At 42.5% G+C, this 13,878-nt stretch overlaps 1 protein-coding gene across 1 annotated transcript in view; it reads right to left on the bottom strand.

Annotated features, from left to right (window-relative positions):
• CFAP70 (cilia and flagella associated protein 70) overlaps positions 1 to 11,508 on the bottom strand; it is a 36,779-nt gene extending 25,271 nt beyond the window's left edge. Inside the window, exons 1-8 of the mRNA XM_026650792.1 lie at positions 11,429 to 11,508; positions 9,108 to 9,284; positions 8,449 to 8,631; positions 7,968 to 8,062; positions 4,538 to 4,637; positions 3,631 to 3,765; positions 2,077 to 2,238; positions 500 to 580 (exon numbers count right to left, since the gene is read on the bottom strand). Coding sequence (XP_026506577.1) covers positions 500 to 580; positions 2,077 to 2,238; positions 3,631 to 3,765; positions 4,538 to 4,637; positions 7,968 to 8,062; positions 8,449 to 8,631; positions 9,108 to 9,140 — 789 coding nt within the window. The 5' untranslated portion in view covers positions 9,141 to 9,284; positions 11,429 to 11,508. The remainder of the gene's footprint in view (positions 1 to 499; positions 581 to 2,076; positions 2,239 to 3,630; positions 3,766 to 4,537; positions 4,638 to 7,967; positions 8,063 to 8,448; positions 8,632 to 9,107; positions 9,285 to 11,428) is intronic.
• Positions 11,509 to 13,878: the final 2,370 nt, after the last annotated feature.

The following is a 13,878-nucleotide window of genomic DNA, read 5'->3' as shown; positions in this document are numbered from 1 at the left end:
TGAAGACAAACATTGCTCTCTCAGTGTCACATTTTTCAGTGTCACTGCTGTCATGACTGAAGCCTTAGCACAATGCCAGATGTTTACCAAGGACTCTGCTGGAATCATAGAGTAACAGCTTGTTTTCTTATCTGACCTCAAGATTTTATATCACAGAAAAATCGAGTTAGAGAAATGCACAGGTCTGGAGAAACAATTTCCTCAGATTCTTTTCTTTTTTTTTTTTCTTTTTTTGAGAAGGAGCCAAAATATGAAAACTGTTGAAGAACCCTCCTAAATTCAGTCCCCGATATTTTTGACCCCCCCACTTGAATGATAATGTGTGCACAGATGTCACTGGAGAGATCTCACTGTGGTAGCTGCAAAAGAGGTGAAAGTCCCCAGTCCTCAGCTCTCCTAGCAGAAGTCAATTATGTAGATGATGCTGGAATCTGGGCTATGGGAATTTACACAATGACAGTCTACAGATTCTTTCCATCTCTTTAAAGCACACACTTACCTGTCCTTCCAGGTTCTGACACACTGTTGCTTCAGTTTCTATAGCAGTCTCTGACACCTGAGATTTTAGCGTAGTGGACATCTAGCAAGAGAAAGAAGGTCTACATTGTTCAGTATTCAAAGATCCTCACACTTCCCAAAATTAATCCAGTCCCTGTGACACCAAGAGAGCAGTAAAACAGAGGTTTATTACCAGCTTACCGTGCTACAGTTTTGAAAGCCATGAATATTAAACAGCCAAGCCATTCTCAATGTTAGATTTGGTTCATGCATCATGTATTAGGAAATTCCAAAGTGATGACAATTTTTCAATCATTCAGGAAGAAGGAATACTAACTGGTCCCCCTGCCTCCCTTCTGTCCTAAAACATGCAACGTTTCCAAGTTTCTGAGTTCCACAAATCTGCTTTCTCTTATACAAACTGTGACACTGTATGGAATATGTGGGACACTTTGTGATACTACTGATACCATATTATAAAATTGCAAGGAATCTGACCAGATATGCAATGTAAGGTATCTATGAAAATGTTATAATTTGCCAAGTATGATAATCTTGTGTATATGTTTGTATCACCTTTTTATGGTGAGTTATAGATATGTAGGGTATATCGGTTATTTCCAAACTTGTGCTGTGTTTCTGGGTAACACCCCCAGACAGATTGGCAACAGCACTGCCTAGCCTGTTCGATAGCCCATCAAGGGTCATCAGCTATACAACTGACCCATTGAGAGAAGGCAAGGGATACACCTTATGAGACAGCAAGGCATGTAGGGGCATGCCGGTAGACAGAAAACTCTAAGGCTTTTCCATGCCATGTGCTGTGAAGCTTGTGTTTGGGACACAGGAAGTACAAGCCACATGGCAAAAGAATATAAAAGGCAGCTGCATCTTCTCCATTTTGTCTTCATTCCTGCTTCTTACCCTCGAGTAACTTTTCTACAAACGAAGCTCTGAACAAAGGACTGAATGACCCATCCAGCTGTGGATGTGTTCCAGAAGGACTTTCAAGCCAGCAATCTCACCAGTATTGCTAAGAACCTGATATATGGACTTTGAAGTCTCTGTATGTATCTGAGTGCTTTACCATTTAACAACTCTCTTGTTCTTTCTTTTTTCTTTATGATAAACCTTTAGTTTTAGGCACTAAAGGATTGTCTGGCAGCGTGGTATTTCGGGTAAGAACCAAACCTATACTGACCTGGAAATGTGGCTGACCCTTTGGGGTCAGAAGAACATTTTATATAGTGAGCACAGTTTTTTAAATAACTTCTCACTATCCTGGACCTAGGTGCTGATTGGGAGCCAGAGAACTGGAATGCAATAAAGGGGGCTGGGTGATTTCTTTTTTAGCTTCTTGATAACCAGTGTGGGGGAGATCAGAAGCACAGTTTGTGACTGGTTGATGAGCTTAACTTCAGTGTTAACCACCAGTTTTGGGTGTATCTGCTCTCCCTTTTGCAGCTTTCCCTGACCTTGGCATTTTCAGTGAGGTCTGCCCCAGGCACCCCAGGTCACACAAGCATGGCAAGGCCCAAGAGCTTTATAACCATGGGTGAATTTCTCTCTAACCCTTACCTTTCTTAGAACATCCTTCTCTTTGGTCATTTTATCCTCTTTCTGGTTCCTACTGGGCATAGCTTTTGAATGAGGGGAGCTGGCTGCTGCGATCACTGGCCCTAATTTGTTCAGATTGGCTTGATGCCCAAGATCACGTAAAATGCTGAATAGACACTTAGTCTGAAAAAGAAGGAAATTATGAAATTGAGGCAAAAAAAGAAATGCAGCTTGCGGGACTGGACATCACCATCCTTCTTGCCTCAACACTTCACATGCTAGAGCACAGCAATGAATCATTAAATTATCACTAAACATTTTTCAGAGGTTGCCTTTTTAAATAACATTTTATCTCTGCATAGGAGGGTTGCATCACCTGCAATTTAGCACCTATTTAAAAGCTATGGTTAGTGCAATAACTTAGGTTGGTTTGAATTAGCTACATCATCTGGACAACAGCTCTCATCAAGCATGAGGTCCAGTCCATGGCATTAAGGAGACCAGGAAATGAGAATGTAAGAGAGACAGAGAGAGCATGTGTTGTTTTATTTGCAAGTTACAATGTATTTTTATAATTGTGACCCAGTGGGGAGTACCATATGGGAAAGAAGACATCACTGCTGGGATATTGTGGAGCAGTAGGGTGACCAGACAGCAAGTGTGAAAAATCAGGACAGGGGGTGGGGGGGTAATAGGAGCCTATATAAGGAAAAGCCCCAAATATCGGGACTGTCCCTATAAAATCGGGACATCTGGTCACCCTATGGAGCAGAGACTAGAGGAAAGCTGTCTGCCTGGACCTGCTTTTCAATAATCCATCTCCTAGAAGGATAAAGTTTGTGTGACTCACACAGGAAAGGGCTGGTGTTTTCATCCAGGTCCAGCTACTAGACTGCACCTGGGATATTTGTGATCCCCAGTCAACAGTTAAGGTGAATGAGGGGACCAGTAAAACCAACTTACTTTCCCTTGTGTGAGTCTCTCCTGCTTTGGGACAAACACGGAAACAAGTTCAACATTGTTCAAGGGAAACATGAATGTTAATATTTGCCTAAAGTAACATGGTTGGGGGGAAGGGGAGAAGAGAAACTAAAATAGAAAATACTGTATGAATTACAACCTCAATGTGGTCCTTTTAATTAATTAAAATCTTTTGAGCATCCCTGGTGGTAACTACACTGATCCAGTAACCACTATATTTTCCTAGGAGGACCTGCCTCACTAAGAAGTGGTGGGAAAAACACCTATCATAAGCGGGAAGAAGATTTTTACAACACTGATTAGCTGCTGCCAGAGAAAGGAGTGAAGACAAGTCATGTCCTAAGGGTCCCTTCAATCCCCAAACCCCATTGCACAGGATGTCTGCCTCATACCACGGCTTAGGAAATAAATTGGCTCATTTAGGAAACTGCTCCAATAAACTTGGAAATCCAGTGACGTCTCAGAGCCAGCTTTATTGTAAAGGCAAACCTAAAGTACCATTCTGATAGCCCTGACTGCTCCCAAACATGTGATGCATGAACACAGATGGACAAGGAGATTGTACTGCAGTGTACAGTACAAGCCCATTCTCACCTTCCCAAACACCTCACTGTCTTGATATGCAAATACACGGAAAGCCCCTCGTATGCGCTTCACACCAGGGTACAGCAAAGGCACCATGTTGACGTATGCCACGCCATGGAAGAAAATCTGTCCATCATCATCTCCCTGGAAAGGCAAACAAGACCAGGCATGAGTTAGCTAAATGATTGTTCTCAGGACTGTTCTTTGCAAGGTTTTCAGGCCATCACTGCAGGCTTCTGCATACTGCACCAATTCCTAATAAAACAAAGTTATATCAATGGTGTCCTGTCACTGAAGTTTCCCCAGCTGGCATAAAGCTGTGTCAGCTTGAAAGAATATGCTGTAGTCCTTCCATACCCAATATTATTCCAATCTCTGCAAGTCAAGGACACATTTTCTTAGTGAAACCAAGTGCTCTGTTCCTACTGGGCTGAATCCTGGCACTCAAAGAGATAAGCCTCTAAAGGCACTCACCAGCTGACTAGGAAACAGAATGTTCTGCTAGAGTTATGAGGAGCTTAGTGTCCAGTATGGGGCAAGGAGAACATAGTTAGTCATTGCTGCAAAATCATATGGCCAGTTTAGGATCCCTGAACATCTGAGAGGTGCTCAAGGAACATCTTGGCCAAAGGAAAGATCAGCTAATCACTTTCCCAAGCAGTTACTTTCCCAAGTAATCCCTCTTCAGTTGCCATGGTACTAAAGAGCACTAGCAAGATAGTTGTGTGTTGTAACTTGAAACGTTGTTATTTGTTTGACAGCTTTGTAAGGCTGATTACTCCATTACCAAAGCCTCTAGCCCTCCCTAACTCACTTCTGCCATTTGGAAACTGTTCCTGGCTTAGCAGAACCGCTGATAGAAAATGGCACCAAAATACTATCATACACATACATACAAATCTCTAGGCATATTTACCTTGTCTAACTTGCTAGATTTCCCTTTGGTAGAAGTAACCACAGGCACCCTGGTAATCTCCACTGGCCAGTACCGGCACTCTGCAATGCGCTTCTGTAAACTGCCACACCAAAGGAGACAATTGAGAAATATAGAAAAACAGTCCAGAGATTAGCCTGTGCCATGTAGGGAAAGTGAGGCTACACATTTACAGTAAACTCTATGGGAAGAAATAAACTGGTAGAATTATTTTCTTAAAAAAAAAAAAAAAATCTACCAGTGTCCCCAGTGAAATGTTCTATTCTAAGTTTCAGTTTTTATTAGCAGGGACAACTGCATGAAAACAGGAATGTTATTCCTTAAGAGTTCATCAGCTCCTATGGCTCATTCTCCATTGTAAATCACACTGCTTTGGCTGTGTTATCACAGCATTCAACTGTAAAAATCACAAAGGACAGAATCACAGGATAGAATCGCAGAAATGTAGGGCTGGAAGGGACCTTGAAAGGTCGCCTAGTCCATTACCCCATGCTGAGGCAGGATCAAGTATACCTATGCCATCCCTGAAAGGTGTTTGTCTAACTTCTTAAAAACCTCTGATGATGGGGATTCCTCCAACTCCCTTGGTAGCCTATTCCTGTACTTAACTGTCCTTATAGTTGAAAGTTTTTGCTAATATCTAATCTAAATCTCCTTTGCTGCAGATTAAGCCCATTACTTCTTGTCCTATCTTCAAATGGATATGGAGAACAATTGCTCACTGGCCTCTTTACACCAGTCCTTAATATACTTGAAGACTGTTATCAGGCTCCCTCTCAGTCTTCTTTTCTTAAGACTAAACATGCCCAGGTTTTTTTAAACTGTTCCTCACAGGTCAGGTTTTCTAAACCTTTTTATCATTTTTGTTACTGTCCTCTGTACTTTCTCCAACTTGTCCAAGTCCTTCTTAAAGTGTGGCACCCAGAACTGGCCACAATACTCCAGGAGAGGCCTTACCAGCACCGAGTATAATGGAAGAGTTACTTCCCAGGTCACACTTATGACACTCCGGTTAATACACCCCAGCATGATATTAATTTTTTTTACAACTGCATCTGTAGTTGGCTCACAATCAATGTGACCCCGTATAACCCCCAGATCCTTTTCAGCAGCACTACTGCCTAGCTGGCTATTCCCCATTTTGTAGTTGTGTGTTAGTGTAGCACCTTGCACTTGTCTTTATTGAATTTCATCTTGTTCATTCTGACCAATTCTCAAGACTATTTTTAAGTCTAATCCTGTCCTCCAAAGTGCTTGCAATCTCTGCCAGCCTGGTGTCATCCACAAATTCTAGGTGCTTACAAGCAGATTATTTAATAATTTGTTCCAGTATCTTTCCAGGTATCAAAGTTAGGCTGACTGGTTTATAATTCCCTGGGTCCTTTTTGTTCCCCTTTTTAAAGATAGGTACTATGTTTGTTCTTCTCCACTCCTCTGGGACCTCACCCATCCTCCATGAGTTCTTGAGGATAATTGTTAATGGTTCCGAGACTGCTCCACCCATAGGCGCCGACTCCGTGGTTGCTGCAGGGCTGCAGCACCCATGGGGGAAAATTAGCAGGTGCTCCACACCCACCAGCAGCCAAGCTCTCCCAGCCCCCATCCCCTCCTCACCTTCTCCTCCCCCAAGCGCGCCGCGTCCCCACTCCTCCCCCTCCCAGCACTTCCCGCCTGCCGCCTAACAGCTGTTTGGCGGCGCTTAGGACTTTCCAGGAGGGAGGGGGAGGAGTGAGGATGCAGCGCAGTCAGGGGAGGAGGTGGTAAAGAGGTGGGGCAGGGGTGGGGACTTGGGGGAAGGGGGTGGAATTGGGGCGGGGTGAGGTTGGTGCAGGGGCGGGCAGGGGTGGGGTCAGGGGGTTGAGCACTCACGGGGAAGAGGGGAAGTCGGCGCCTATGGCTCCACCTAGTTCCTTAAGTACCCTAGGGGTGCATGTCAGGCCCTGATGATTTGAATACATCTAATTTATCTAAATATTCTTTAACCTGTTCTTTTCCTATTCTGTCCTGTGTTCCTTCCCTCTTGTTGTTAATATTAACTGTGTTAAGCATCTGGTCATAATTAATGTTTTTAGGGAAGACAGAAGCAAAAAAAAAAACATTAAACACCTCAGCTTTTTTGGTGTTGTCCATTAGCTCTCCTTCCCCACAAGTAACAGACCTACACTTTCCTTCACCTTTCTCTTGCCCCTACTGTATTATAGAACCTCTTCTTGCCTTTTATGACCCTGGCTAGGCATAACACAATTTGTGCCTTAGCCTTTCTGATTTTGTCCCTACATGCTTCTGCTATTCTTTTACACCCATCTTTAGCAATTGGTCCAGGGTTCCACTTTTTGTAGGATTCCTTTTTGATTTTCAGGTCATTAAAGAGCTCCCAATGCAACCATGTTGGCCTCTTACTATTCCTCCTATCTTTGCATTGGGATAATTTGCTGTTGATAGGCTAGGATGATCACTTAGGGCAGGGAGAGAGCTGGGAAGGTTTAAAGAGGAAACTTCAGACCACATCTTATGTCTTCTTTCATGCTACTTGTTATGCCTGGAATAGCCTTCCATTTAATATGAGCCAAGTCCTCCCTCTCTTTCAAAACACTCCTGAAGATAACCATCTTCCCCCTCCTGCAAAGCATCCACTCTGTTTGTTCGGTACCCTTTGCACTGGACAGAACAAACCATTTTGTGGCTTTAGAAAATAAGCATTTTGGGGCTGTGACTCTTATTTGTTTGGCACATTTTACTCACTGTGGCACATTAGATATAGATCTATTATTGTTTGGCACATTAGATATAGATCTATTATTAATTGGCAAATCAGTCTGAAACATGTTGGAGTTTCCCTTTCTTTTCTCCCCTTTACCTTAGAAAGGAGATGAATAAGAGCAGACATGACAAAAGTTTAAAATAATGAATTATAGAGAAGGTAGATGGAGAGTGTCCATTCTTCCTGTCTTATAGCTCAAAAACAAAGGGAACATTCAATGAAATTGAAAAGTAGCAAATTCAAAATGGATACAAGGAAATACTTCTATACATAATGTATAACTGGACTATGGAACTCATTGCCACAGTATGACATTGAGGTCAAAAACTTAGCAAGATTCAGAGGGATTTGATATTTATATAGATAACAGAAATATCCAGACTTACTGATGCTAAAAAAATTAAAAGTACTGGAAGGGATATAAAACCTCATGCTTCAGGATTTAAAACAAGCTCTATAAGGGATTAGGCAGATTACCCCACATCTATGGTGGGGTCTATTGCGTCTTCCTCGAAAGCACCTGGTGCTGGTCACTGTCAGAGACAGGATACTGAAATAGATGAATCATGGGGCTGATGCAGTCTGGAAATTCATATGTTCCTCCCCAACCCCATCACTTTTTGCCCAGAGAATTTTTCTTTATTTTCTTACCTGAGAACTGCTGGAGGGTCTAGGTAACAGCGCCTTTCCAAGTCCCAAACAATTCTCTTCTTTATGCTCTCTGCCTGAATCCTAAATTCCCTGTCCTAGGAGAAACAGTCAGATGTTCAGATCACACCCTGACTCAGTACACTGCGTTCCAACTGATGGGCAGTGCCTAGCCTAGCGGTGAAATGCTTATCACCTCCAAGGGGAGAACTTATTGCAGAATTCAACTCCACACAGAAAAATCAGCATATGAACAAAATGAGTTAGCAACAGTTACTATAGTTCTGGGGCCAATTAAAGTTAGATTTACTTGTGTCACCAGCAGCCTGGCTTGTGATGGTGCTTGGACAAGCATCAGATCTCCTCCTCTGGACCTTGCTTCTCATTCCTCCCATTTTGTATCTTTGAAAGTAGGTTGTCAGTAATTAGTTTTGCTACATACTACGGCTCTCTCCCGGCTGCTTCAAGGTCATTTCTTCCTCACCTCTGTTTTGTTGAGCTCTCCATCCTCCTCCTCATAGGGGCCACCAACAATAAAAGAGTCTGGAATGTTTTGAGCTCCTGGTGCCAGGATGTTGCTAATGGGCCATTTTTTTGGCCGAGGTATTGGCTCTTTTTCACCACCAAGCTTCAGGATCCCGTTCTTGAATGCCAAGGGGTACTCTTTCTAGAGAGGTATAAAGGAAAAGGATTTTCATTCAGAGGTCTGAGCAAAAGCAAGTAAACACTATAGTGAGGTGTGACCAACAAGTAAAAAGCAACATTATAGCGACACAGCTTGGAAAACATGCTCCAGCCCACACAGGTATAGAAGCTACAAAACACAAGCATCAAACTGCATGAACTGACAGAGACAGGAAAATCCCCCCCATTTCAACACACATGCACATGGGAGTTGCCATGGAGATGAACAGACCAGGCAACAATGGGCTTGATCTAAGTCACAGAAATATACATACACAAACAGCTGAAAAATCATTGACAAATATCAATATAGTTATGTGGCCACAGAAACAGTTGGACATACTCACATAATAGGCATAGGCATTCATTACTCATGCAGATTAACATCTTAGAAACCACAACCACAGAAGCAAAGATCTATCTGGGACATGTACAAAGAGTTCATTGACAGTTCCCCACCTCTCCAACAGTTGGTACTTGCAAGCAAACCATGTAGTTTTGCTGGGGTCCTGTGGGAACAAACACTTCAGGGACAGAATAAGCAGCCTCCAAGGTAACCCTGAGGAGATTGCCACCTGAAAGTTGTGATACAGAAAGCAGGGACTCTTGGATGTACACTGACACTTCAAGGCCACACTGCAAAACAAGAGCAAACTGAAGTGACATTCCACTGCAAACAGCAAAGTTATTAAACAGTTACCTGCATCTGTCTTTGCAGAGGAAATGAGTAGAGGTCTGCCTAAGTTAGAAATCTACAATATTATTTTATTCATTGATTCAAATGAAGACAAAATGGGCATTACTGTGTGCTAAATGAATCTTATGGTAATTAAATTATTTGTTTCCAAATTGTAATGTTTCTCTACAGTAACTCCTCACTTAACATTGTAGTTATGTTCCTGAAAAATGCTACTTTAAGCGAAACAATGTTAAGCGAATCCAATTTCCCATAAGAATTAATGTAAATAGGGGGGGTTAGGTTCCAGGGAAATTTTTTTTTGCCAGACTATATATATATATATATATATATATACACACACACACACACACACAGTATAAGTTTTAAACAAACAATTTAGTACTATACACAGCAATGATAATTGTGAAGCTTGGTTGAGGTGGTGGAGTCAGAAGATGGGATATTTCCCAGGGAATGCCTTACTGCTAAATGATGAACTAGCACTCGGCTGAGCCCTCAAGGGTTAACACATTGTTGTTAATGTAGCCTCACACTCTACAAGGCAGCATGAATGGAGGGAGGGGAGACAGCATGGCAGACAGAGACGGAGACACACACCCTATGTGAGAGAGATGCGCATTGCCCCTTTAAGTACACTGACCCCACTCTAAGTAGATTGCCTTTTTAAGTAGATCAGCAAGTTGAGACAGCAGCTGCTGCCAGCAAGCTCCCTCCGTCCTGAGCCCTGTTGTGTCCCTGCCCTCCCCCCCAGGGCAAGGTAAAGGAGCGGGGGGCAGAAGCGGGGGGAGGGGGACACCCTGACATTAGCCCCCCTCCTACCCCACCTGCACAGCAAGCAGAAGGCTCCCAGGGGCAGCTCCAAGGCAGAGGGCAGGAGCAGCACACGGCAGTGGGGAGAGGGACAGCTGAACAGCTGGCAACTGATAGCCTGCTGGGCGGCTGCTGCACAGGGAACTTAGGGGAACAGGGAGCTGATAGGGAGACTGCCAGTCCACCCTGGTTCCAAGCACTCAATTTGCTCCAATGGGCTGCTCTTTCTGCAAGCAGTGGACAAAGCAAGTGGCTGCCAAACAAGGTTATAAGGGAGCATTGCGCAACTTTAAATGAGCACGTTCTCTAATTGATAAGCAACAATCAATTAACAACGTTAACCGGGACAACTTTAAGTGAGGAGTTACTGTATTTAGAATGTAAGCTTCTCAGGACAGGGACCATGTCTCTCACAGTCACTGCTTAACAAACAAATGAAAAGTTAAATAAAACTTAGCTGTGTTGAAAGAACATGAAGGATGCAAAATGAAACACTCAACATTCAGGAGATGCCAAAGTTAACACATGGAACCTCAACTGAGCTCTTTATCCATATACATTATTACACAGTATTTAATCACAAGATCACATATAGGATAGATGGGATTCAGTGAATGAAGTAACTTTTGAATATTTATTATCTTCACTGTTCAGTGTGAGTGGACACTTGCCTCATTCATTACATATCGATTGACCTGTCTATTGACGGCAGAAATATATTTTCAGATATACCAGTGTAATTTAAAGTCCACTGATTTCAATGAATTTACACTAGTAATTGCAAACAGAATTTGGATTAAAATTAGACACATTTCCGCATTCACTATGTATCATTGCTTCATTCACTGAACACTGTTCAACCAGTGTGCTGAATAAGGCAGGGATCCTATAGTAAAAATAGTATGCGATGAAGTACTAAAAGACCATGTAATATTTTGTTTGCACAAAGGGACAGAGTTAAGGTTATGCAGGCATCCTTAATAAAGCCATTTTCTGATTTTTCAGTCCTTCGCTTTGCAACATTAACGTTCTTTCAATGTAGCTTTTTGTACAGCATATATTAGGGTTTATGGACCCAATCCTGCTCCTATTGTAATCAATGGGAGAAGGATAGGGCCCCAAATTTTTATATGTATTACCATAATGTATACATAATTTGCAATATGGCTGAGTCATAGTTCCTGAAATATTCATAGCTTTTGATTTAAATTGCACCATATAGCTGCATAGTTGAATTATTGAGTGAATGTCCTTGGTAAATTCTAAATACCTTGGCATCTGGGCGAAGGCTCTCTAGTGGAGAGCCAGGAACTGAATGCAGTGGAACTGTTGCTCTAAATGAACACTGTCCTGTGAAGAAACAAAGACAGAATCAGCACAAAGTCTGAAGCCCTCCTGTAGTGAAATCACTCCCTGAATGGAAAAACTGTGCTATCTGCCCCCCATATAATCCAACCTTCTAAAGACAGCACTAGGTATTATTTGTCAACAGAAGTGAAGCTACAAGGAAGAAGCTATGTGAGAGCCAGAGGTGGATGTGGACACAGTATGAATTCTACCTTCCAGCAGAGGTAGAAGGTCCACAACAGCCTGACCAAGAGCCACAGTCTTTTCCTCTTTCTGCTTCTTCTCCTTTGGTAAAACTTCAATCACAGTCACTGGGGGGGAAAAACATAGAATCTGGTGATGTTTCTCAATCACCTATAAAACAGCAGTTGGAAACAGTGAGATCATTCAGGGTGCTTAAAAAGTATATTGGCTCTTAATCAACACTCCTACTTGATTCCCCAGTGATTGAAGGGGATAGAATAGCTGAGTGTTTCCCACAGCCAGTGCTCAGACTTCATTCTCAAGCAAGTCCTGCTGGAAGAGGATGAGAATAGAGAAGCTGAGAGTTCCCCACAGCGATGCTTCTACTCCATTCTCTAATGAGTGACTCCTGCTAGGAGCAGATGGGGATGAAGCAGTGAGAGATCCCCACGGCCAGAGCTCCTTTCAATTCTCTAGTGATTCATTCTGAGCAAATATAAATGGACAGTTAGAGTGACAGTTACTTACAGAATAAGGGTTTGTGTGCGATGTCATCTAGAGAGTTTGGCCCATCAGAGTTGTATTCAAAGCTAGTGGTGAAGTTATATTTCACTGTCCCATCTGAAGAAACATCAATTTTCAGGGAGTCACCCAGGATAACACCATTATACTCTGCACGCACATAGGTCACTGGAGTGTCTCCTTTGACACCTTTCTGGCAAACACAAACCAACAATAGGTTAATTATTTTATTCTACTGCAAAAGGCAGATTTCAAACTGCTCACAACCAGAGCTGTCCACAAAAGGTGGTTGAGCTAAGGAAAAGAAGGATTTTTTTCAGTTACTCCACACACAAGAATGGGTTTATGATGAAAAATTCTGGTCTCACTGAGATTTCACCCTCTTTTCTTCATTCTCTCCCTCTGCAGCACCCCAGTGGTTACTAGCACCCAGATGTGGTAGGGGCATTTAGAACTAATAGTCTTCATTAACATGGAGGAGGAGAGAAGTATAACTACACTGACTTTCATCCAAAGAGGCAACATAATAATGAATAATAATAATAATTTCAAGAAAGGTTCTGATTTTTGTAAACAACTGAGGAGGTAGCTCACAAATGGCATGGCTGCATTAATATGAAATTCTAGAATACTGTATAGCTAAAGAACTCCTTGAAATCTAGTGGGAATTTTAGCAAGCTTTTTGGAAATATTTGGATTCTGTAGACTGATTAATTTTACACTAGTAGCTTTAAAGAAGGGCACAGTTTTTAGCATGTGTTTACCAGTGTTCTTAAACATAGGAATATAGGAAATTCTAAAGTATATCAGACCAGTGGTCCATTTAACTCACCAGCTTTTCTCTGACAGTGTCCACTGGCCAGGAGCAGATGCTCCCAAAGACAGTGCAAGAAATGATGAGGTGGGCAATTATAATATAACCTCAATACAGGGGGGAAATATTTCCTAACCCTCTCAAGATAGAGGTTGGCTTATGACCAACAAAGGCTGATATCCTCTCCAAACTTTTCTTTAATTCTTATCCATATAAGCCAAATCTTTATTTGAATCCTGCTAAGCAATTTTGCCTAATGATACTTTGCGGTAATCATAGACTTTAAGGTCAGAAGGGACCATTATGATCATCTAGTCTGACCTCCTGCACAGTGCAGGCCACAGAATCTCACCCACCCACCCACTCCTGTATCAAACCTGTGTCTGAGCCATTGAAGTCCTCAAATCATGGTTTAAAGACTTCAAGGTGCAGAGAATCTTCCTGCAAGTGACCCGTGCCCCATGCTGCAGAGGAAGGCGAAAAACCCCCAAGGCTTCTGCCAATCTGCCCTGGAGGAAAATTCCTTCCCGACCCCAAATATGGCGATCAGCTAAACCCTGAGCATGTGGGCAAGACTCACCAGCCAGAGACCCAGGAAAGAATTCTCTGTAGTAACTCAGATCCCACCCCATCTAACATCCAATCACAAGCCATTGGGCATATTTACCGCTAGTAGTCAAAGACGAATTAATTGCCAAAATTAGGCTATCCCATTATACCATCCCCTCCATAAACTTATCAAGCTTAGTCTTGAAGCCAGATATATCTTTTGCCCTCACTATTCCCCTTGGAAGGCTGTTCCAGAACTTCACTCCTCTGATGGTTAGAAACCTTCATCTAATTTCAAGTCTAAA

Source organism: Terrapene carolina, unplaced genomic scaffold (assembly GCF_002925995.2).
Source record: "Terrapene carolina triunguis isolate 2854851 unplaced genomic scaffold, T_m_triunguis-2.0 Scaffold93, whole genome shotgun sequence".
Lineage (NCBI taxonomy): Eukaryota > Metazoa > Chordata > Testudines > Emydidae > Terrapene > Terrapene triunguis.
The sequence above is the reverse complement of the archived record's forward strand: the minus strand, read 5'-3'. Positions and strand labels throughout refer to the sequence as shown.